The sequence below is a fragment of the Corylus avellana genome, chromosome ca2 (genome assembly GCF_901000735.1).
Source record: "Corylus avellana chromosome ca2, CavTom2PMs-1.0".
Lineage (NCBI taxonomy): Eukaryota > Viridiplantae > Streptophyta > Magnoliopsida > Fagales > Betulaceae > Corylus > Corylus avellana.
Window position 1 is genome coordinate 50,295,559 of NC_081542.1, and position 24,928 is coordinate 50,320,486.

General features: G+C 36.0%; 4 protein-coding genes across 4 annotated transcripts; 3 read left to right on the forward strand and 1 right to left on the reverse strand.

The window, feature by feature from the left end:
• Positions 1-3,627: 3,627 nt before the first annotated feature.
• LOC132171023 (protein PYRICULARIA ORYZAE RESISTANCE 21) lies at positions 3,628-5,189 on the reverse strand. The gene is made up of 3 exons (XM_059582217.1): positions 5,007-5,189; positions 4,670-4,754; positions 3,628-4,509 (listed from the first exon to the last, which is right to left on the reverse strand). Exons 1-3 carry the CDS (start codon positions 5,172-5,174, stop codon positions 3,902-3,904), a joined length of 861 nt encoding a protein of 286 aa, XP_059438200.1. The 5' UTR covers positions 5,175-5,189; the 3' UTR covers positions 3,628-3,901.
• A 2,695-nt stretch (positions 5,190-7,884) lies between these two features.
• On the forward strand, positions 7,885-9,225 carry LOC132171659 (protein PYRICULARIA ORYZAE RESISTANCE 21-like). The gene is made up of 3 exons (XM_059583032.1): positions 7,885-8,047; positions 8,158-8,242; positions 8,383-9,225. The coding sequence occupies exons 1-3, from the start codon at positions 8,036-8,038 to the stop codon at positions 8,991-8,993; spliced, it is 708 nt and encodes a 235-aa protein (XP_059439015.1). The 5' UTR covers positions 7,885-8,035; the 3' UTR covers positions 8,994-9,225.
• A 5,332-nt stretch (positions 9,226-14,557) lies between these two features.
• Positions 14,558-16,058, forward strand: LOC132172890 (heavy metal-associated isoprenylated plant protein 43-like). Its single transcript, XM_059584451.1, has 3 exons — positions 14,558-15,050; positions 15,165-15,249; positions 15,390-16,058. The coding sequence occupies exons 1-3, from the start codon at positions 15,039-15,041 to the stop codon at positions 15,827-15,829; spliced, it is 537 nt and encodes a 178-aa protein (XP_059440434.1). The 5' UTR covers positions 14,558-15,038; the 3' UTR covers positions 15,830-16,058.
• Positions 16,059-22,052: 5,994 nt separating this feature from the next.
• LOC132170200 (heavy metal-associated isoprenylated plant protein 43-like) lies at positions 22,053-23,290 on the forward strand. Its single transcript, XM_059581089.1, has 4 exons — positions 22,053-22,237; positions 22,363-22,447; positions 22,587-22,746; positions 22,794-23,290. The coding sequence occupies exons 1-4, from the start codon at positions 22,226-22,228 to the stop codon at positions 23,083-23,085; spliced, it is 549 nt and encodes a 182-aa protein (XP_059437072.1). The 5' UTR covers positions 22,053-22,225; the 3' UTR covers positions 23,086-23,290.
• The last annotated feature ends 1,638 nt before the right edge of the window (positions 23,291-24,928 follow it).

Genomic DNA, 24,928 nt, shown 5'->3' on the forward strand with positions numbered 1-24,928 from the left:
CCTTCTAAATAATTTTGAGAATATCTAATTTTTAAGATGCAATACTTTCATCCATAATTTTGTTTTGGTAATATGGTCAACCAATAGTAAATTGGGATGTAACTTAAAAAAAATTGAGCGAAAAATCTCTTCTCACAACACGGGAGTCACCCTTATTATAAATTGGACTTCAAACAATTATTTATTTTTGCTTATTGTAAGTGGAGGTTTTTTTTAGCGTGTGGATCACGAGGCACTTGACATGAAAAATTTGTCAACTTAATGTTGATATTGTGTGCATGACGTGTCAAATGTGACAGTTTTAACAATAAAATTATAAGTTGAAAAGTGGACAAAACATAAAAACTTAGAAACTAAATTGAAATAAGGTAAAAACTTAAAGGCTTAATATAATTTTCCCTAATCAAAACAAAAACCCTTTCTATTTTCTGTCATTTTAATCACATGTTCAAAAACAATCTAATGCTAATTTTTTGCCACGTCATTAGAGAATAACCAGGCTTTTCAGGCTTGGAGGCTAGGCCAACCGTGGGCTTCTCAACTTCTTTCAACTTTTCAGGCACATATTTGGGCTTGGGCTAACTGGCTCTTTCTTCTTTCCAGTCTCCCTGGCTTATTTTTGGGCTTTTGCAAAGAATTTCAAAGCCATCCATGGTGTTAACTATCGTGAGCCCATCCCAGCTTGGCTTAGCCCACGGCCTACCTATGATAACTCAAGGATAAGGTCAGAAATTTCTTGGAACCTATAATATTATCATTTGTTTTTGGTTGTATATATTATCATGTTTTCCTTGTGAGAAGAACATGTTATTTTTAATGATTCTATTAAAAAATTATATGATCCTCATATGATAATTAAAAAAGTATGTGTTTCTCCTCACATACTAAAAGATACATAACAAATCTATAAACCAAGTTAAAAGAAATTAATGTCCTAGGGTGATAATAGCTTTTATTCAAAGGTAAACTAGAGAACGTTATCTCGGAAAATCATTAGAAAAAGTTTGCCCCAATGATACACAATATTGTCCGCTTTTGGCTCCCCCAAACCAAACTTTTCAGAAAGTCACCAATTCTGGTACTACTTTCGCAGAAGCACACTTAACTGCGGAGTTTTGATGTGATCATGACCATCACGGCTTTAAAACGTGTTGTTATAGTACATTCATTCTCCATACCCGGGCGATGTGAGATGCTACACAACTACTTTATAACTTTTGACACGTGTTAGCATACGATTGAAAAATGTTAAAATTATTTTTAGTGATGGATGTATGTCTAATTAGGTGCTAACACAATAATACATGTAAAAAGTTGTAAAAGAGCTATAAAATAATTGAATGAGTAGGTTCCCAAATTATTAGCTAAATTATGCTACTAAAAAAGTATGGTAAAATCAAAGAAGCATTTACATTAATAAAATGTGCAATTTTCTGTTGAGAAGGTGGAATTCATTAACTTTCCCTTGTTAACAGTTGAGAGTGGATTCCCCAAATTATAAAAAGGTTGAGTAGCTCTTGCAATCGGTTGATACGAGGACAAAAGTTTGGTGCACTAGATCTCTATAATGGGTTGCGTTTAGAAATTGACTTCCCTCTAAACGTACACTAGCTTCTCGATTGTTCAAACCATCAAATCGGTTGCCAAAAAAGCAATTGATGGGTAGGAATGGATGCAAATCCACCCGATTTGATTGGAGAAATAATTTGAAACGGAGAAGAGTCCGTTAGTTAATTCAAAAAGGCTGGGTAATTCGTCATATAATGGAAAATGGACTAAATACAAATTTCACTTGGGGACCTTGTTAGAGCCTAACACCTAATTATGCCATAGGTGGACTGCATTTGATAACGACACACTTGGATTTAGGCTAAAAAGATCTTGATGTATATAGTCCGATTTAAATGGGTACTCTTAGTGGGAGTTTTAATAGAAATGATGTCTTTGATGGAATCGAAGTGATCTTTCATAAAAAGTTATAACCGTTAATTTCTGAAGACGGATCATCTATTATATCATTTTCATGCCTAAATAATTCTCTCTTGAGACGGATCATTTATATTTTCTCTTTGCATATTTCTTCATCAAGAGTTGTAAATTTCATGAGTTAAGATAAGTACACTATCTTTCTTACAGATCTGCCAACATGTTGAAAACTAAAAAAAAAATATATATTATTAAGTGTTAGGTGATATAAAAGATACTGGGACCATGCTAAAACATGGGGCTCATACCAAAAAGAAGCTGTTTGCTGACACAATTTCCTTCATCATTAAGTACCTAATTATTTTGCTTTTGTAAAGTAGATTTATCTCTTTCTCACCTTTCACTTTTGTGAGTTTTTATTGGTGAAATTTCTTTTACACATAAGTTTTGGATTGATCATGTACGATTGTCTACAGTTCACCTTTCCACTAATCTTTCTTTCATCATATCCTTTATTGCAAGGAAAGCTAGTGAAGTTCATGTATAATCCTCATGTATCTAAAAAGTTACTTTGTTCATAAGTTATGAATTATTTAGTTTAAAGTGAATCTATTGACAATGTATGATTATGGAGTCAATAATTAAATTATTTGATGCCAAATTATATGAGTTATATGTAGTATATTTGGTTTTCATAATCATATATATAATTAAAGATCCATTGATATTCTCTTTGATTCAATCATGTTAAAAAACAAAAACAAAGGGTCATGACTTTTTTGAACCGACCTAGCATGTGATAGCTTTAAGGACTTGACTTTTTGTGTCCCATCAATTATGAAGCTCTGGCATATTGGTACCATGTAATCGAGTTTTGAACGAGGCAACTCATAAAAAAATAGGGGTATTTGATGCGTCTCATGAATTGAAGCTATCACAAAAGTAAAACCCACTATGAATGTTGGGACAGAAGCATAGTTCATGGATTGTTATGAGCGTTAAATTGGATAATCTTAATTTGAGATAGGTTTAAGATCGAGCCTAAATTTTCGTGTTCCATTAATTTTAAAACTTTTGACATATCAATTAGGTACCCAACAAAGACAAGGGAGGGATGCTACAAGGGAAAAAAAGTTCTGATTAATTTTAACATATTTGTAAGCATGAAATGGATCATTGATTTCATTTTCATTACTTACATAGAAAGTTAATAGACAATAGTGTGGGGAAAAGGTAGCTAGAGTTCTGCAACACCTACAAACTAAGGTGTACTTTGCATAAGAAAGTTCAGAAGACATATGACACACACACAATGAAAGTAGCAGCAACAACATCCTTAATTTAGACGCAAAAAAACAAAACAAAAAAAAAAAAAAAAAAACCCCTTATGCTATTGGGGCCATAATGTTATTGGTCAGAATTGATGTCCAATCTAGAAGTATCCATCCTTTGAAATTTACAAATGGCTATCTATGACCCCAACCAAGCACAACTAGTGGAACTAATGGACATAATGATATTGGTCAGAATTAATGTTTTTTTTTTTAAAAAAAAAAAAAATCAATCTGAAATTTAAAAATACATAAATTACATGTTTCTGAAGTTAGAAGAATCTTCCACCCAATTCGGATAAAAACTTTATGTAATAGAATAAGTAAGTTCTAAAGGGAAGCAAAAAGTAGGTGCTCGATGGAAAGGAAATGATTAATATGGACCTTCTTTTATTTAAAAATCGTTACAACTCATGTAGCACTCAAGTGAACAACCAATTGTCTACCGACATTAATCAGACCACCAAACTTATTAATCCTTTTTTTTCTTGATCCTAAATATGAAGAAGTAAAGAGACAAACAAATGTGCAGTCGAGTTTGACTGATCAACATCAACAACGTATAACAGAGGAAGACTAGAACATGGTGATGATGATGATCGATGATCACGTACGCATACGCATGCACTGTATGCACATGCCATTTACATCACTGTGCATCCGGATGGATTATCTTCAGAAAAGTAATCACAGCGGCTCTCATAGCAGCTTCTATACCCACCGCCACCGTAACTATCATACACTGGCCTCCCATAGCCCTCATAAGATGGGGGTGGCCCACCATGACCATGAAAGCACGGGCCCCCACCAACACCATGGTAACATTGCCTACAACAAACATCAATCGGTAAAAATGGTGGTGGGTAAGCCACGGGGATGCAGGGTGGCTCCGCTGGAGGAGGAGGCTTTGGAGCCGGTGCAGGAGGCTTCTCTACAGGCTTCGGCTTCTCAGCTGGAGGTGGTGGCTTTGGAGCCGGCTCAGGAGGCTTCTCTACAGGCTTGGGCTTTTCGGCTGGAGGAGGAGGCTTTGGAGCCGGTTCAGGAGGCTTCTCTACAGGCTTGGGCTTCTCCGGTGGAGGAGGCTTCTCTACAGGCTTGGGCTTCGGGGGCGGTGGCGGCGGTACGATCTCAATGCTCTTAATGGAGTCACCACCCTTGCAGCGTATCTTTTCCTTAATCTTTTCCGGGGAGCAACACACCACTTTGATTAACACCGTATTTTGCTTCTCGTCGTATACCTGGTCTCGTATTTCTCTTGTTCACAAAATTCAAGACCACCACATATATAGAAGCTCAGTCCTTTTCCTTTTCGCCTTGTTGCTTCATCAGCAACCATGTGATCAAATATATAACAACTACAGAAAGAGTACAGAGAGAGATCGAGAGAGAGAGAGAGAGAGAGAGAGACTCACGAGGGAATTTACATAGAATTTTCTTCACCTTCTTGTAGCAGCGATGGCACTGAAGATCAACCTTCAGCACCATTATCGTTGTCACCTGTAAAAAAAGTAAAAATCCATATCAAGCCAAAATCTGATAATCCCAAATTCTAAAATCTTAAAGCGCAAAGAGAATAAAATCAGGTGAAAACTAAGTATGTCAAATAATGAAGATCGAGCTACTAGAAGCCAAAAAAAAGTGACATTTGAAGTGATTATTAACCACCACAAAAAATTGAAGATGGGTCATATTATCAAATGGGTATTAAGAAAAAAAAAATAATAAAAAAAAAAAAATAACTTTACAAACCGTTTCTCCCATGGCTGTGAGATCGATGATCAGATCGAATATCTCAGACTCAGACCAGATTGAAGAGAGTGGTCTATAGAGAAGCCAAGTAGAAGTGTGAACGTGTGATAGATCAAGAGGGCCGGGCCATAAAGCCCGCCTAACAGCAACTTGAGAAGACGTAAGCATCGTCGGTGTCGCGGGGCTGGAGCCAATGGGATGTAAACACGTGGACCCCCACATTGAAATTCATGCTATCATAAAAGGATTGTCGTTTGGGGCATATGGCTCTTTGGATTGCCGACTCTCCAATCTAGCCTTTGCATGTGCTGGCTTTGATTGACCCACCTCACCTTCCCAATTAATCAATCAAAACCATACATTAATCTACGGTAGATGTAGTTAGGTCAGGTTTAATTATGGGCCATGCTGATGCACCTTCACATGGACAACCCTACACGTGTCCCTAGACTTTGTGGCAATCTCATCTTTGAGTGTTGCTTAAGTTTGGGTCTCTCCCCTAAGGACCTGGACTCTGTTTTGACTCTTGAGGCACTGGCTGAGATCACACCGACTCACACAGCTCCTTGTTGGGGTTGTCAATTAATGGATCGGGATTTCTAACAAATTAGACAAATTGTGAGGTTTTATACGAGACTTATTTATCTAGGTACGTATGTTTAGCACATGATCAATTTTATATGGGACCTCTCCTAATTACTAGAGATGAGAGATCAATCTTAATGAGGTGTTAATAGAGTGATCAGAATATTGGTCCTAAATTGTGGGTTCCAGAAAAGTGAAAGCTTCGATCGGCAGCTCTTGGCAATCATGAATCCCAACAAACTTCACTCCTTCCAGTACTCGAAATATGACAAAGTAGGTTACATCGTAAATATATACGTACACGTTTTCTTATTTATATTTTTTGGAAAGCATATATGGAAGTTGAAGACCACAAACTATTTATCTCGATCTACTCTATGGCCAAATCCTACCGTCTGCTAATATAGTGTGCCGCAAAAGAGTGATGATAAAGAGAGGCACGCCCCGGCGTTTTTATTATTTTAATTATAAAAAAAATAATTAAAAAAAAAAAGAGTCAGGCGTGCATTACTGTTCATACACGCATGGCGTTTTGCATATCATTACTCGCCGCAAAATATATGCAATACAAACTTTACTTTAAGCCACTTATAAAATGTAAAATATTATGAGGCAGTTCATATGATACTTGTTGCACGCGTTAGTCAATAAAATATGAAAGGTCACATGATAATCTATGTGACACTCATTTCATATAATGTGGACTGTCATATCAATTTATAAATTATTTGTGATAAAAATTTTAATATTACAAGCAATTTTGTGTGCAAAAATGCCAACATATAAAAGGATTTTATTAAAATTAAGTAGTTGGACTGGGACCAGGCCAGCCCCACTACAACTGTCTAGGTCCGGAACTGAGCTTCAAAAGTCAGGCGCAATCTAGAACATGGTGCTGGCCCGGGTCCAAACCCATGCAGTCCAGCCCATTCTCAACTCTTAATCCAAATTAGAGTACCAATGATCCGCTGCTGACTGCGCAATACGTACTGAAACAAATGCATTAGAAATTGTCTTTGAATCTACTTGTGCACGTGATCATTATTGAGCTTATAAATTATGCTACTAGAAAAGAACAGTAAAATCAAAGAGGCTTTAAATAAAAAAATAAAAAATGTACAATTTTTCTTTCCGGAGAGTGGAATCCACTTTCCCTTATTAATATATTGCATCCTGAACTGCCTCGAATAGGTGAGCTTTGCACCCTCCCTTTCGGTACGAAAAATATTTGAATTAAATACAATTTGAACAATTAAATTACAAAAAATTCTTATCAGTGTCAAAGTACGTGCTTGACATTAACTTTACATTAAAGTGATAACGCTCTGTTTGGGTTCGAGAGGATCCGGTACGTTCTTGTAAAAGAGATGACATTTTTATCTTAAAAAATGTAAAAAAAACAAATTTACCATCTCATTAATTTATAAAACTTAAAATGAACCAGAGATCATCATGTTCTGTTTGAGCTCAACTTTGAAATTAAGAATATGGTTTCATTAAATGAATTTTACTGTTTAATTAGCATGTGAAGGATAGAGCTTTGTTGGTTGCCGTACTATATATGAAATATGAATGCATTGGGTAGTGGGTACGGACTGAATGACTTCTCCTAACTTCAATTCCAAGCTTCCTCGTAACTTCCAAGAAATGCAACCCACATATAGGGAGGCTGCAAGCCCACCTGTCTGGTGGGACACGCGTTTCAAATTGTTTGGGTGGGTGGTTTTTGCATCCCCCCAAACAGCTCCAAATTGGTGGCCTTTACCTCCTCTCTTTATGCAATCCAGCCACCTCAATTATTGAGAATCTGCGCGAAGACCGACTCTGCAAGTATTCTATTATGATCATGCCCTGTTCTTGACATGATGCATGACAAAATAAAACCTTAATCCTAAAAGGGCTCGTCTCTGTTCCATAATTTTTTGTATTTCATACATGCTATCTATTCATGAATACGTATTTCGATCTACGTACATATATCACACCTTTGATTTTAAAATTCTAGCAGAAAATAAGATGTCGTCCGTTAATTATCATGGAAGATGGCAAGACTTTCAGTTCCCTCCCATAGGAATTAGGATATTCTCATCCACATATATAATATTTGGAGTTCTATTTATGTGTTATTTTTAAAAATAACGATAGTGAATTACTATTCCACAAGTATTGTCATTACATAGCATTTAGGCAAATTAAACAACCCCTCTCTCTCTCTCTCTCCAGATTGTTTTTCAAGCTTCTTTCTTCGTTGGTAAGTACTCATTATTTCTTGACGTCTTTGGGCCCTCCCCGTCCCCACATAAACATCATGATTCGTCCGGCCTCCTCTAGCCCTTCGGTCTTGGTAATATATATCACACTAGCTTGTAGTTATAGTTTCTCTATAAAACAGCCTTTCAATCTGGCCTGAGGCTAGCTAAGATCGATTTGAATACCTCACAGCCATGGGAGAAAAGGTTTGTTAAGTTTTTCATGTTTTTCTTCTCTTAATACCCATTTGTAATCTATGTTTATCATGTTCTGGCTTGATCATATGGATTTAATTAGAATTTCAATACTTTTAAAGGGTATAACAATAATGGTGCTGAAGGTTGATCTTCAGTGCCGTCGCTGCTACAAGAAGGTGAAGAAAGTTCTATGTAAATTCCCTCGTGAGTCTCTCTCTTTCCCCTTCTCAGTACTCTTTCTTTATATCTATGAATTAATGTACGTGGTACGCTGATCAATCATCAAAGCCAAAAGGAAAACGACTGAGTTTCTATGTTGTCTTGACTTTTGTGAACGAGAGAAGAAATACATGACCAGATATACGACGAGAAGAAAAACACTGTGACAATCAAAGTCGTTTGCTGCTGTCCTGAAAAGATTATGCAAAAGATACGCTGCAAGGGTGGCAATTCCATTCTCTGCATTGAGATCTTACCGCCCCCGAAGCCGCCCCAGCAGAAAAAAGAGGATCCCAAGCCGCCTCCGCCGCCAAAAGAGGATCCCAAGCCACCGCCGCCGCCAAAAGAGGATCCCAAGCCTCCGCCGCCAAAAGTGGATCCCAAGCCTCCTCAACCGGAGCCTCCTTGCAAGGTTCCTGTGGTTGTACAGGTTTGCCCACCGGATTACGTATACCCGTCTGCCCGTGTGTGTTGTAGGGAGTGTTCTGAGGGTCGTCCTGGGGGCCCGTGCTTTGAAGGCCATGGCCAGCCACCACGCCAATGTTGTAGGGAGTGTTCTGAGGGTCGTCCTGGAGGCCCGTGCTTTGAAGGCCATGGCCAGCCACCACGCCCATGTTATGTGGTTTATGGGCGGCCAGTGTATGATAGTTATGGTGGCGGTTGGAATAGGGGTTGCTATGTGAGCCGCTGTGATTACTTTTGTGAAGAATCTCCATCGGGATGCACAGTCATGTAATTAATTGATCATGTGCATGCATCATCATGTCCTAGTTTCCTCTGTCATGCGTTATTGTTGATGTTGAGTCAAGGTTTGTCTGTATTTGTGTTTTCCTTACTATCTTCCTATTACTAGAAAAAGATTTGATAAGGTTGCTGGACTGGTAAATGTCGGTGAACAGTTGTTAATTTACTTGAGTATTACGTGAGTTTAATGATATTTAAATAACATAAGTTTCTTATTTCCCTTCTATACTATTTTATAACTAATTAATTCTATCTATCACTTCTTCGTGAGATTGAGATTTTCAGTAATTTATTTTTATTTTTTCTTAAATTTTGAGCATGCTCAAATAAATTTTATTTGTTCTAACCACCTATTTATATAGGTTGTTGCTGAATCTCTATCCGATGAATATAAACCTATGGTTGCGATTTAATGCCCAGTCCCATCATGAGAATTCTTTGGTGAACAATAATGGCTTTCGCTTTACTCTCCGTAGCTAGCTCTACTGGTTAGACATCTTTATGGCCCTCGAAAGCAAAAGTTGTATTTTGTCAAATACATGTTTTTGTTGCTTTTACCATATACTGTGTGCGTACGTGTCACATGTTTTCTTAACTCTCTTATTTGCTTGCCTGCCAAGAAGAGGGTGATGTAGTACGATGGAAGAAAATTTCAAACAAAATCAAGATTTAATTTTATGTTAATTTAGAGTGTTACTGAATATATATATATATATATGATTGTATTCAAATTTGATTGGATATAATTTCCACCTAACATACTTATATTATATGTACTTACCCCAATTTTTCTATAGATACGAGCATTTTGTATTGAAAATTTCATCAAGAAATAAGGGTAAAATGTAGCCCTTTTGGGCTCTTCACTCGTGGTCTATGTAGATGTTAAAATCTTTTGTATTTATTTTCTTTATTCCCTTTAATTTTCTTTACCATTATGATTTCTTCAGCTCTAAGTAATGTAAATTATGAATCAACGATCCATTTCATGCTTAGAAATATGTCCAGGTATATATATATATATATATATATATATATATATATATATATATATTGGTTATTCACATTTGAACAACTCTTCTTCCCTTCCCCCTTCCCCCTCCCCCATCTCTCTTTTTTTTTTTTTTTTTTTTTCTTTTTCTTTTTTTTAAACATGATTGGATCAAATAGAATCCGAACAAATATTTAATTATATGATAATGAAAACCAACTACTATAACTTATATGGGATCACATGCATAAATTGCTCTCGAGTACTCCCCATAATCATAACTCTACTTGCCGAGGAGGTAATGCTTGCTCTTTTATTTTATAAATTAAATAACAAAGTTACTTTTTAAAATATTCCAAATTATGAATCTCACTTTCCTTACACCAAAAGGATGTGGAAGGAAAAAAAACAATGAGTGGAAAGGCAACATACATGGTCAATCACAAACTTGAAATACGTTTAAAGAAACTTCACCAATAAAAACTCGAAAAAGTGAAAGGTGACGAAGAGAGAAATCTTCATTACTAAGGACCACGAAGGGCCAGGTGCCTTATCCCCAATGGTCCTCACTCTCTTTAAGTTATTCATATTAATTTGTGATAAATAAATACTACACCATTATCTCATCCTCATTCTGACAAATTGACATGATAGTGTGATGCATAAGACATCAATAAAAATTAAAGTGAGTTACACTCGTTATTGAACTTATGTCTTTTTTTTTTTTTTGACATGTCCGCACAAGAAGAGAGAGAAAGATTCAAATTAGTGATTTCTACTTCATCAGGCGTGATTCTAACCGATTGAATTACCTCTTGAGACGAACTTATGTCTTAATGTATGTATAACAATTTTGAAAAAAAAAAAAAAAGGGCATATTTGACTATTTGTTATCTTTTTTAAGCTATCACTTGGGGATAGGTCCATCCTTGGGCGAGAGTGCGTGAGATCATGAATCATGATGTCATAAAGTTAGCGAAACCGCATCTTAAGAAGACGTAAGCATCATATGTCGTACAGTTAGAGCCAATAGCAGGTAGACACGTACGTTGGTTATTATAAAGATAAATTGTCGTTATTATAAGCATCATATGTGATAAGGATAGAGCAAATGAGAAAGATATAATTGTTGGTGTCGCCCGTCTGAAAAATTCATGCCATGATAGAAAGATGTGTCGGTAGTATAAAGTCATAAAGAGCATCGTGGGGTTTCTGATCGCTGACTTCGCTCTAGCATTTCCCTCTGTGCTGGCTGCTGTGATTGGCCCTCCTCACCACCTTCCCTATTAATCAAAACTTCAAAACATGATAAATAGTATAAGGTACGTAGTTAGGTCAGGTTCAATTATAGGCTTCACATGGTGAGAAGCAACAAACAAGGCTTAATTAAAAAACGTGACAAGAGTGTCACCAAGTCATAAGACAAGTCTTATCTAGCTCTCAACTCTATGAGAAATATATATATAATTCAATCTCTGTCCTTATCAGTTGCAGGTGAAATAACCAGTGGGTTGTCTTCATGGTGGCCATGGTAAGCACTAAGCTGTGACAGTCGTATTTATCCCTTTTGGATAATAATAATAATAAAAAAAAAATCAACCATTCATTCATGGCGTTAAATTATCACGCCTTTGTCATAAATTATGTCATGAGAATTATTTATTTTGCCCGCTAGCTAGTTATTGTGGTAGTTGACTGTCTCTCACCCTTTGGTTCAAAAGGGACTGCGAAAGGTTTGAGATAAATGAAAATATAATATATTTTGAGTAATGCTACCATTCCACTCTTATGCTCGTACTCTCAAACTCTTTGATGTAATTTTTAAAATTATCATTAAATTTTAGGTAAATCATTATTATATTTTGATTCAATAATAATTATTTTAAAAATCACATTAGAGAGTATGTGTAGCATTTCTCATATATTTTTATGTAACAATTGAATAAAATAAAATAAAAATAAAAATAAAAGTTTCAGCATGTTTAAGGAAAGTTGAAATATCAATTAAAAGCTAAGCAATTTTGAGTGAATGAGTGATTTTTTTTTTTTTTCTAATTAAAAAAGGTTGAAGAGGGAGACTAATTGTGGCTAGCTATTCTACCTAGGCGTGACTATAGTAGCACCAACCCGCGGGGGACTGCTCAGGAGGGACCTAAATGCCGAAAACCACATGCGCACCCTCTGGATCAATCGAGTTATAGCTTAACCGCCCGTTCCACTAGGACATCAATGGGAATCAAAGTGGTTTATACTAACCAAATATAAAGATTCTCCATTGCGGAGATTCAAACCCATACCCTAGTAAATATAAAAGAGAAAAATTGAATTAATTCATTGGATATAAAAACTATTTTATATCTTGTTATAGTAATCATTTTTATACCAACCAAATCAATTATTTGATATAAGCTTAAAGTTTGGAAAACAGTTTAATAATTTTTCAATTGTTGATGATTTTCTCATGATGTCATTGACAAGTACTCCTTCCTTTTTTGGGTAACTATAGTTAGATAATTAGTTAAATATGGTATGCATTTCCTTTTCATATATCGTGTCATAATTTTTGCATTCCACACGTACGTGCTACCATGTATGCATACGTATTTCTACGTCCATATATATATATATATATATATATCCAGCAGTCCGTGTCACACATCTGATTTTAAAATTCTGGCCGAAAATAAGATTAATTATATGCACTTTTGGTTTAACACCACCAAGCCTTCACTTTGCTTCATCTCTCTCACTTTAATATTAAAGAAGACTTCGTTCATTTTCACCTCTTACTTTCCTGGGGTTTTATTGGTGTAAAGACATGGTGCTGGCAAAGGTCCAAACCCATGGAGTTTATGGGAACCAGCTGTTACTGAAAAAGCATTATACGGCGCCCATTCTCAACTCTTAATCCAAATTAGAGTGCCAACGATCCGCTGCTAACTTTGCAATACGTAATGAAACAAATGCATTAGAAATTGTCTTTGAATCTACTTCTGCACGTGATCATTATTGAGCTTATAAATTATGCTAATAGAAAAGGACAAGTAAAATCAAAGAGGCTTTACATAAAAAAAAAAAAATGTACAATTTTTCTTTTGGGAGAGTGGAATCCACCTTCCCTTATTAATACATTGAAACTTTCGAAGTGGATGCCCCATAAAAGGACACGAATTGCTCTTGCAATTGGTCGACTCAAGGACACAAGTTTGGTTAATGTTCAAACAATAAAATCGGTGGCCAAAAAAACCAATTGATGGGTATGTAAGAAATTCCATTTAAAGTATATTCTTTATGCCATATATATTATTGTAATTATAAAATATATATAATTACGGTGTTCAGTAATTTATTCCAATTAAAGCTTATTGTGTGAAATCAAATACTCTGAATTAAATTACTGATTTAATTCTTGTGGAATAAATATTTGATTTCATTACTGATTTTATTTTGTGGAATCAATTAGCGTATTGATTATTTATTTGATTTTTATTCCTTGATGAAAGGAATAATTAAGATAACAGCTCTAATTGAGGGTTCATGACCTACTTATAAATAAAGCATGTGTATTTCATCAATTGGCACTCACTAGTAGGCATAGGTCAGAAGAACCTCTAAATAATTTTTGGTTTTCTAGTTTGGTTGTTGTGAAATTGTTCTTCAACCTGCTTGAGTAAAGCAATGGTCGGAGGTACATATATATCAAATTTTTTCCGCTGCAAGTTTTATAGTTAATTAGCATTTAATATATATAGAATTCTTACATGTGGTATCAGAGCCGCCTCTTGGCCATATTTGATCAGTTTAATTTTGAGATATGCCTGCTATAAAATTCTAATTTTTTGTTTCAATAATATTTTATTTTGTTGATTCGATTATTGAAACAAAATTATTGTGAGGTGCATCAAGCATGAAACCCGAGGCCCTTACAGTAATTTTCATTCCGGATTGCGGTGGTTTGTGGCATTCTTATGCCTGTAGAAAGGCCCTGGTGTGCTTATTACGTTGGTAGTCATCTCTCGCTTATCATGAAAGTGCCATAAATGCAAAAACCAACCTCTCCTTATTTGAGTTATAAGGAAACAAGAACCTGGTTGATGCAAAAAAAAAAAACCAACGTTGAGCATTTTTTTTTGGGTAGAAGGAGCACTAGCCATTTTGGGCAGAGACCACCGACGTGCACAGTTGTGGCTGAATCAGTGGCCATGGCGTCCAAATCTTCCCTTGCCGTCAGCGACGTTCTGCCGCATGCAGTAAGGAGCGGCCCATCACGGGCTGCCCATGAAGAATGACGGTGGGATCCCTACACGGGTTGGCTGCCGTCTGGCTGGAGTGCCAGCCCTTGGTGGCCGACGCATGAGGAACACCGGCGGCGCATGAGGAAGAAGGGGAAGGGGTGGCGGCGGCTAGGGTTTTAATATTTTTTGGGTTGGGATTAAGTTTTTCGGGTAGGGTTTCAAACCCATATGGAACTGGGTTTAGTGTTTTGGGCTATTGGGTATGGGTTTATTTTAACCCAAGCCCGATCCAATTATTAAAAAAAAAAAAAACTGGGTCATTTACGTACATATATCACACCTTTGATTTTAAAATTCTAGCAGAAAATAAGATGTCGTCCGTTAATTATCATGGAAGATGGCAAGACTTTCAGTTCCCTCCCATAGGAATTAGGATATTCTCATCCACATATATAATATTTGGAGTTCTATTTATGTGTTATTTTTAAAAATAACGATATTGAATTACTATTCCACAAGTATTGTCATTACATAGCATTTAGGCAAATTAAACAACCCTCTCTCTCTCTCTCTCTCTCTCTCTCTCCAGATTGTTTTCCAAGCTTCTTTCTTCGTTGGTACGTACTCATTATTTCTTGACGTCTTTGGGCCCTCCCCATCCCCACATAAACATTATGATTCGTCCAGGCCTCCTCTAGCCCTTCGGTCTTGGTAATATATATCACACTAGCTTGTAGTTATAGTTTCTCTACAAAACAGCCTTTCAATCTGGCCTGAGGCTAGCTAAGATCGATTTGAATACCTCACTGCCATGGGAGAAAAGGTTTGTAAAGTTTTTGATGTTTTTCTTCTCTTAATACCCATTTGTAACCTATGTTTATCATATTCGATCAGGATTGATCATATCGATTTAATTAGAATTTCAATACTTTTAAAGGGTATAACAATAATGGAGCTGAAGGTTGATCTTCAGTGCCGTCGCTGCTACAAGAAGGTGAAGAAAGTTCTATGTAAATTCCCTCGTGAGTCTCTCTCTTTCCCTCTCTCAGTACTCTTTCTTTATATCTATGAATTAATGTACGTGGTAAGCTGATCGATCATCAAAGCCAAAAAGAAAACGACTGAGTTTCTATGTTGTCTTGACTTTTGTGAACGAGAGAAGAAATACATGACCAGATCTACGACGAGAAGAATAACACTGTGAGAATCAAAGTCGTTTGCTGCTGTCCTGAAGAGATTATGCAAAAGATACGCTGCAAGGGTGGCAATTGCATTATGTGCATTAAGATCGTACCACCGCCCCCGCCCCCGCCCCCGCTCCCGTCACAGCGCCCGCCTCCGCCACCTAAGCCTCCTTGCGAGGTTCCTGTGCTTGTACCGGTTTGCCCACTGGTTTACGCGATTGGTGTGTGTTGTACGGAATGTTCTGAGGGTGTTAGTGGGGGCCCGTGCTTTCAAGGCCATGGCCAGCCACGCCCATGTTCTGTGGGCTATGGGCTGCCAGTGTGTGATAGTTATGGTGGCGGTTGGCATAGGGGTTGCTATGTGAGCCGCTGTGATTACTTTTGTGAAGAATATTCACCGGGATGCACAGTCATGTAAATTGATCATGTGCATGCATCATCACGTCCTAGTTTCCTCTGTTATGCGTTATTGTCGATGTTGAGTCAAGGTTCGTCTGTATTTGTGTTTTCCTTACTCTCTTCCTATGACTAGAAAAAGATTTGATAAGATTGCTGGACTGATAAATGTCGGTCAACAGTCGTTAATTTACTTGAGTACTACGTGAGTTTAATGATATTTAAATAACATAAGTTTCTTATTTCCTTTCTATACTATTTTATAACTAATTAATTCTATCTATCACTTCTTCGTGAGATTGAGATTTTCGGTAATTTATTTTTATTTTTTCCTAATTTTTGAGCATGCTCAAACAAATTTTGTTTGTTCAACCACCTATTTATATAGGTTGCTGCTGAATCTCTATCCGATGAATATAAGCAAAGTTTCATAGGCATGGTTGCGATTTGATGCCCAGTCCCATCATGAGAATTCTTTGGTGAACAATTAATAATGGCTTTCGCTGTACACTCCGTAGCTAGGAATAGGATCCTCTCCATTTCAAAATCCCTCAATTTCCTCCATTTAGTGCATTTTGAAGGGTATTGCATTTATTGTACTACCATCATTAAAACTTTTGGACAACACTACCCTTCAAAATACACTAAATGGAGGAAATGGAGGGATTTTGAAATGGAGAGGATCCTTTTCCCCGTAGCTAGCAGTATTGGTTGGACATCATTATGGCCCTCGAAGCGAAAGTTGTATTTTGTCAAACACATGCTTTTGCTGCTTTTACCATATATTGTGTGCGTACGTGTCACATGTTTTCTTAACTCTCTTATTTGCTTGCCCGCCAAAGAAGAGGGTGATGTAGTACGATGGATGAAAATTTAAAACAAAATCAAGATTAAGTTTTATGTTAATTTAGAGTGTTACTGAATAACTAGGAATTGCATAAAAATAAGTTAAAAAAAAAAAAAAAAAATGGAAGAAGAATGATAGAGGAATTAGGGGAAACAAAGAAAGAGGGCTGCAGTCTAAAAAGGAGAGCCGAAGGAGTCTCACTGCAAAAGAAGAGGAAGAAGATGAGTCACTGAGTAAGGGAAAAAAGAACAGGAATTGAGAGCATATTAGAGATTGTATTGAGAAATAAAGTTTTTTTTTTTTTTTTGTCTATAGAAAAAGCCATCAAGAGCTTGTTTGAGGAAAAAAAACCACTCATACAGCTTCTCCCAAACCGCAGTTTTAGGATTTTTAAAGCAAAAAAGTTAAAAAAACCAAAAAAAAAAAGAAAAAAAAAAGAGTTTTTATCAAACATATCCATTTTTGCTTGACACAATTTTTTATATACTAAAAGTACTTTTTAAGCAACTTAATTAACACAATCCTAAATAGGCTTTGAGTCACACAATCCATAGAGAAAGAAAAGTTGGTGGAGTCTCACTACCTTAAAAGAAGAGAGAAGAGGACGGAAATTTAAGTCCTTTAAAAAACGGTTGAGATAAGAGAATAGAGAGTCTATTAATGTGTGAATTAAAAAATGTAGGTAATTAAAGTAGAAATAAGTTTGTTGGTGATGCGTTTATTAGAATATATATATATATATATATATATATATGATAGATTTGATTGTATTCAAATTTGATTGTATATATATATATATATATATATATATATGATAGATTTGATTGTATTCAAATTTGGTTGGATATAATTTCTACCTAACATACTTGTATTATCTGTACTTACCCTAATTTTTCTAAAAAATGAGCATTTTGTATTGAAAATATTATCAAGAAATAAGAGTAAGATGTAGCCCTTTTGGGCTCTTCACTCGTGGTCTATGTAGGTGTTAAAATCCATTGTGTTTATTTTCTTTATTCCCTTTAATTTTCTTTACCATTATGATTTCTTCAGCTCTAACTAATGCAAATTATGAATCAACGATCCATTTCATGCTTGGAAACATGTCAAGGTATATATATATATATTGAGTATTCAAATTTGAACTCTTCTTCCCTTCCCCCTTCCCCCTTCCCCGTCCCCCCTCTCTTTTTTTCTTTCTAAACATGATTGGATCAAATAGAATCCGAACAAATATTTAATTATATGATAATGAAAACCAACTACTATAACTTATATGGGATCACATAATTTGCTCTCGAGTACTCCATAATCATAACTCTACTTGCCGAGGAGGTAAATGCTTGCTCTTTTATTTTATAAATTAAATAACAAAGTTACTTTTTAAAATATTCGAAATTATGAATCTCACTTTCCTTACACCAAAAGGATGTGGATTGAGAAAAAAAAAAAAAAAAAAGAGTGGAAAGGCAACATACATGGTCAATCATAAACTTGAAATACATGTAAAGAAACTTCACCAATAAAAACTCGAAAAAGTGAAAGGTGACGAAGAAAGAAATCTTCATTGCTAAGGACCACGGAGGGCCAGGTGCCATCTCCCCAAAGGTCCTCACTCTCTTTAAGTTATTCATATTAATTTATGATAAATAAATACTACATCATTATCTCATCCTCATTCCGACAAATTGACATGACAGTGAGCCGCAAAAGACATCAATAAAAATTAAAGTAGTGATTTTCGTTTTATCAGGTGTGATTTCAGCTGATTGAGCTACCTCTTAAGACGAACTAATGTATTAATGTATATATACCAATTTTGAAAAAAAAAAAAAAAAAATTGGGCATATTTGACTATTTGTTATCTTTTTAAGCTAACACTTGGGGATAGGTCTATCCTTGGGCGAGAGTGCGTGAGATCATGAATCATGATGTCATAAAGTTAGCGAAACCGCATCTTAAGAAGTCGTAAGCATCATATGTCGTACAGTTTAGAGCCAATAGCAGGTAGATACGTACGTTGGTTATTATAAAGATAAATTGTCGTTATTATAAGCGTCATATGCGGTAAGGATGGAGCAAATGAGAAAGATATAATTGTTGTGTGGCCCGTTTGAAAAATTCATGCCATGATAGACAGATGTGTCGGTAGTATAAAGTCATAAAGAGCATCGTGGGGTTTCTGATCGCTGACTTGGCTCTAGCATTTCCCTCTGTGCTGGCTGCTGTGATTGGCCCTCCTCACCACCTTCCCTATTAATCAAAACTTCAAAACATGATAAATAGTATAAGGTACGTAGTTAGGTCAGGTTCAATTATAGGCTTCACATGGTGAGAAGCAACAAACAAGGCTAATTAAAAAACGTGACAAGAGTGTCACCAAGTCATAAGACAAGTCTTATCTAGCTCTCAACTCTATGAGAAATATATATAATTCAATCTCTGTCCTTATCAGTTGCTGGTGAAATAACCATAGGGTTGTCTCCATGGTGGCCATGGTAAGCACTAAGCTGTGACGGTTGTAATTATCCCTTTTGGATAATAATAATAAAAAAAAATCAATCATTCATTCATGGCGTTAAATTATCACGCCTTTGTCATAAATTATGTCATGAGAATTACTTATTTTGCCCACTAGCTAGTTATTGCGGTAATTGGCTGTCTCTCACCCTTTGGTTCAAAAGGGATTGCGAAAGGTTTGAGATAAATGAAAATATAATATATTTTGAGTAATGCTATGATTCCACTCTTATGCTAACACTCTCAAACTTTTTGATGTAATTTTTAAAATTATCATTAAATTTTGGATAGATTGTTATTATATTTTGATTCAATGATCATTATTTTAAAAACCACGTTAGAGAGTGTGTAGCATTTCTCATATATTTTTATGGTAAAAAAAAAAAAGTTTCGGCATGTTTAAGGAAAGTTGAAATATTAATTAAAAGCTAAGCAATTTTGAGTGAATGAGTATTTTTTTTTTCTAATTAAAAAAGGTTAAAGGGGAGACCAATTGTGGTTATTCTACCAGGACATAACTATAGTAGCACCAATCCGCAGGGGACTGCTCAAGAGGGACCTAGACGTCGAAAACCACAGGCGCACCCTTAAGATTAGTCAAGCCATAACTTAACCGCCCGACCCAGTAGGACATCAATGGGAATCAAAGTGATTTATACTAATCAGGCATGGAGATTCTCCATTGCGGATATTCGAATCCACACCCTAGTAAATATAAAAGAGAAAAATTGAATTAATTCATTGGATATAAAAATTATTTTGTATCTTGTTATAGTAATCACTTTTATACCAACCAAATCAATTATTTGATATAAGCTTAAAGTCTGGATAACAGTTTAATAATTTTTCAATTGTTGATGATTTTGTCATGATCGATGTCATAGACAAGTACTCCTTTCTTTTTTGGGTAACCATATATAGTTAGATAATTAGTTAAATATGGTTGGCATTTCCTTTCCAGCAGTCCGTGTCACACATCTGATTTTAAAATTCTGGCCGAAAATAAGATTAATTATATGCACTTTTGGTTTAACACCACCAAGCCTTCACTTTGCCTCATCTCTCTCACTTCAATATTAAAGAAGACTTCATTCATTTTCACCTCTTACTTTCCTGGGGTTTTATTGGTGCAAAGACATGGTGCTGGCCCGGCCGGGTCCAAGCCCATGGAGTCTAGCCCATTCTCAACTTTTTTTTTTTTTTGGAACCAGCTGTTACTGAAAAAGCATTATACGGCGCCCATTCTCAACTCTTAATCCAAATTAGAGTACCAACGATCCGCTGCTAACTGTGCAATACGTAATGAAACAAATACATTAGAAATTGTCTTTGAATCTACTTATGCACGTAATCATTATTGAGCTTATAAATTAAGCTAATAGAAAAGGACAAGTAAAATCAAAGAGGCTTTACATAAAAAAGAATGTACAATTTTTCTTTTGGGAGAGTGGAATCCACCTTCCCTTATTAATACATTGAAACTTTCGAAGAGATTAAAAAAAAAAAAAAAAAAAAAAACATTGAAACTTTCGAAGTGGATGCCCCAGAAAAGGACACGAATTGCTCTTGCAATTGGTCGACTCAAGGACACAAGTTTGGTTAATGTTCAGACAATAAAATCGGTGGCCAAAAAAACCAATTGATGGGTTGAGTATTATTAGATTTGTATCTCTTAAAAAATGAGGTAATTTTTAAAATTATTATTTGATCAAAATTTAATAATGATTCACTTGTATGCTTTAAATCAATTATATGAATCAGTATCGGATAGATTGGAATCTTTTATAATTGGCTCAATTCTAGCAACCCTATGAAGAGGGAGCTAGCTACAAAATCCACTTACTTTGAGTAGAGGGTTTTGCACCCCAAACCGTCTCAATAGGTGAGCTTTGCACCCTACCTTTCCATAAATAAAAAATAAAAAATCTGAATTAAGTAAAATTTGAACAACTAAATTACAAAGAATCCTTATCAATGTTAAAGTGCTTGACATTAACTTTACATTACAGTGATAACACTTTGGGTTTGAGAGAATCCAATTCTTATAAAAGAGATAACATTTTTATCTTAAAAAATGTGAAAAAGATAAATTTACCTTCTCATTTATAAAACTTAATTAAAATCAACCAGAGATCATGATGTTGTGTTTGAGTTAAACTTTGAAATTCAGAATGTGGTTTCATTAAATGAATTCTACTGTTTAATTAGCATGTGAAGGGTAGAGCTTATTGGTTGCCGTACTGTATATGGTACGGACTGAATGACTTATTTCTCCTAACTTCAATTCCAAGCTTCCCCGTAACTTCCAAGAAATGCAACAAACATTCGGTGGCTGCAAGCCTACCTGTCTGGTGGGACACACGTTTCAAATTGTTTGGGTGGGTGGATTTTGCACCACCCAAACAGCTCCAAATTAGCCACCTCAATTATTGAGAATCTGCAGATCGACTCAGCAAGTATATATTCTATTATGATTATGCGCTGTTCCTGACATGCATGACGACAAAACAAAACCTTAATCCTAAAAGGGCGTATCTTTGTTCCATAATTTTTTGTATTTCATACATGCTATCTATCCATGAATACAATATCACACCTTTGATTTTAAAACTCTAGCAGGAAATAAGATGTCATCGGTTAATTATCATGGAAGATGGCAAGACTTTCAGTTCCCTCCCATAGGATATATATTCTCATCCACATATTTTGGAGTTCTATTTATGTGTTATTTATAAAAATAAGGATATTGAATTACTATTCCACAAGTATAGTCATTACATAGCATTTAGGCAAATTAAACGACCCCTCTCTCTCTCTATCCATATTGTTTTTCAAGCTACTTTCTTCATTGGTACTCTTTATTTCTTGACGTCTTTGGGCCCTCCCCGTCCCCATATAAACATATTATATATGATTCGTCCGGCCTCCTCTAGCCCTTCGGTTTTAGTGATATATATCACACTACTCACTAGCTTGTAGTTATAGTTTCTCTATAAAACGGTCTTTTCAATTTGGGCCTGAGGCTAAGATCGATGTGAATACCTCACAGCCATGGGAGAAAAGGTTTGTAAAGTTTTTTTTTATGTTTTTCTTCTCTTAATACCCATCTGCTGTAATCTATGTTATCATATTATTTTGGCTTGATATATATGGATTTAATTAGAATTTGTCCATACTTTTAATTAAAGGGTACAACAATAATGGAGCTGAAGGTTGATCTTCAGTGCCGTCACTGCTACAAGAAGGTGAAGAAGGTTCTATGTAAATTCCCTCGTGAGTCTCTATTTCCCTCTCTCAGTCTTTCTTTCTTTATATGTATGATTTAATGTACGTGGCACGCTGATCAATCATCAAATCCAAAAAGAAAACGACTGAGTTTCTTTGTTGTCTTGACTTTTGTGAACGTGAGAAGAAATACATGATCAGATATACAACGAGAAGAAAAACACTGTGACAATCAAAGTCGTTTGCTGCTGTCCTGAAAAGACTATGCAAAAGATACGCTGCAAGGGTGGCAATTGCATTAAGTGCATTAAGATCGTACCACCGCCTCCGCCTCCGCCTCCGCCACCGCCCCCACCCCCACCCCACCTCCCCCCTCCTCCACCGCCACCCCCACCCCGCCTCCTCCACCACCACCGCCACCGCCACCGCCTCCTTGCAAGGTCGTTCCTGTGCTTGTACCGGTTTGCCCACCGGTTTACCCGACTGGTGTGTGTTGTAGGGAATGTTCTGAGGGTGTTAGTGGGGGCCCGTGCTTGCAAGGCCATGGCCAACCACGCCCATGTTATGTGGGCTATGGGCGGCCAGTATGTGATAGTTATGGTACCTGCGGTTGCAATAGGGGCTGCTATGTTAGCCGCTGTGATTACTTTTCTGAAGAAAATCCATCGGGATGCACAGTCATGTAAATGGATGTGCATGCATCATGTATATGTATCATCATCATCATCATGATGTCCTAGTTTCTTCGTCCGTATTTTTGTTTTCTTTACTTTCTTCATAGGATTAGAAAAGATTAATAAGGTTGCTGGGCTGGTTAATGTCGGTACCGGTGGACAATTGTTAATTTACTTGAGTGCTATGTGAGTTGCCATGATATTTAAATAACATGAGTTTCTTAATTAGCTATTAATCATTTCCTTTCCATAGTGTTTTATAACTAATTAATTCTATCGGCTCCCCGTGGACCCGTGGTTGGAGTTATTTTCGACAATTTTATATGTAAATTTAGTAATCTGAATAACAATGGTAATTAAGAAAGTCTATATAAAATGCATGTTTAAATAATTTTTTGTTGTACAACCACCTTGTCATATATAGTGATCGACCTCATAAAATTTGTCTCACATTTACTGTACAAATTGAATATAAGTGACAATAAAATTGTTGAATGTCTCACATTTGTCTCACATTTACTGATTAATCTGTATACGATGAATATAGGCAAGTTTCATCGGAATGGATGTGACTTCCCATGCATTAGAATTCTTTGGCCGACAAGAATGGCATTCGCTTTAGTACTATCGATAGTTCTATATTGGTTGGACATCAATTGGACCAATATCATTAATTATGGCCCCTCAAAAGCAAAAGTTGTATTTTGTCAAACGTATGTGTTTTTTGTACGTTGCTGTTACTCTTGTGTGCGTGTCACATGTTTTCTTAACATACTTGCATTATCTCCGTCTATCACAATTCTCCTATAAATATATAGTAGTATTTTGTATTGAAAATATTATCAAGAATTAAGAGTAAGATATAGCCTTTTTGGACTTTTTCCTAGTTAGATGTAAGTGTTTAATACCGAATTACTCATAAATTATTTGTACTTAATTTTTTTTACCATTATGATTTTCTTCAGCTCTAAGTAATGCAAATGAATCAACAATCTATTTGCAAATAGAATCCGAACAAATATTTAGTTATTTGATAATCAAAACCAACTACTATAACTTATATGGGGCCACAAAATGTGCTGTTGACTCAACAATCTATTTGCAAATAGAATCCGAACAAATATTTAGTTATTTGATAATCACAATTACCAACAACTATAACTTATATGGGGCCACAAAATGTGCTGTTGACTCCACAATCTATTTGCAAATAGAATCCGAACAAATATTTAGTTATTTGATAATCAAAACCAACTACTATAACTTATATGGGGCCACAAAATGTGCTGTTGACTCCAAAACATACACATTGATGATAGATTTACTTTATAATTAAATAATTTATAACTTTTAAACAAAGTTACATTTTAAAATATACGAAATCATGAATGAGAGCCCCTACAGTCCGAAACTTATGCAAACCACCCCTTTTACAGCACCCAATCACCATGTGACACATCACCAATCCAAGAAAAGTGCAAAAAATCAAAGTGAGAACAAAAACAGCAAATCAAAATGAGAAAAGAGAGAGAAAAAAGAAAAAGAAAAAGAAAGTAGCCGGCGAGACCCACGACGCCCACCCAACTCATCTGGCGAGCCACCCAGCTCATCCGGCGAGAGGAAAAAACCTGCAGAAGGAGAGAGGCACGAGAGAGAGCCACCCAGCCCATCTGGCGAGAGGAAAAAACCTGCAGAAGGAGAGAGACACAAGAGAGAGAGAGAGAGAGAGAGAGATAGGAAAAAACCCCAATCAGTCAAACCAGAAAAAACAAAACCCAAACTCCAAATCCCCTCTTCTTCCATTCGGCCATAGCCAAAACAAAGGTACAAGACCAACTGGCCATTTAGCCATACT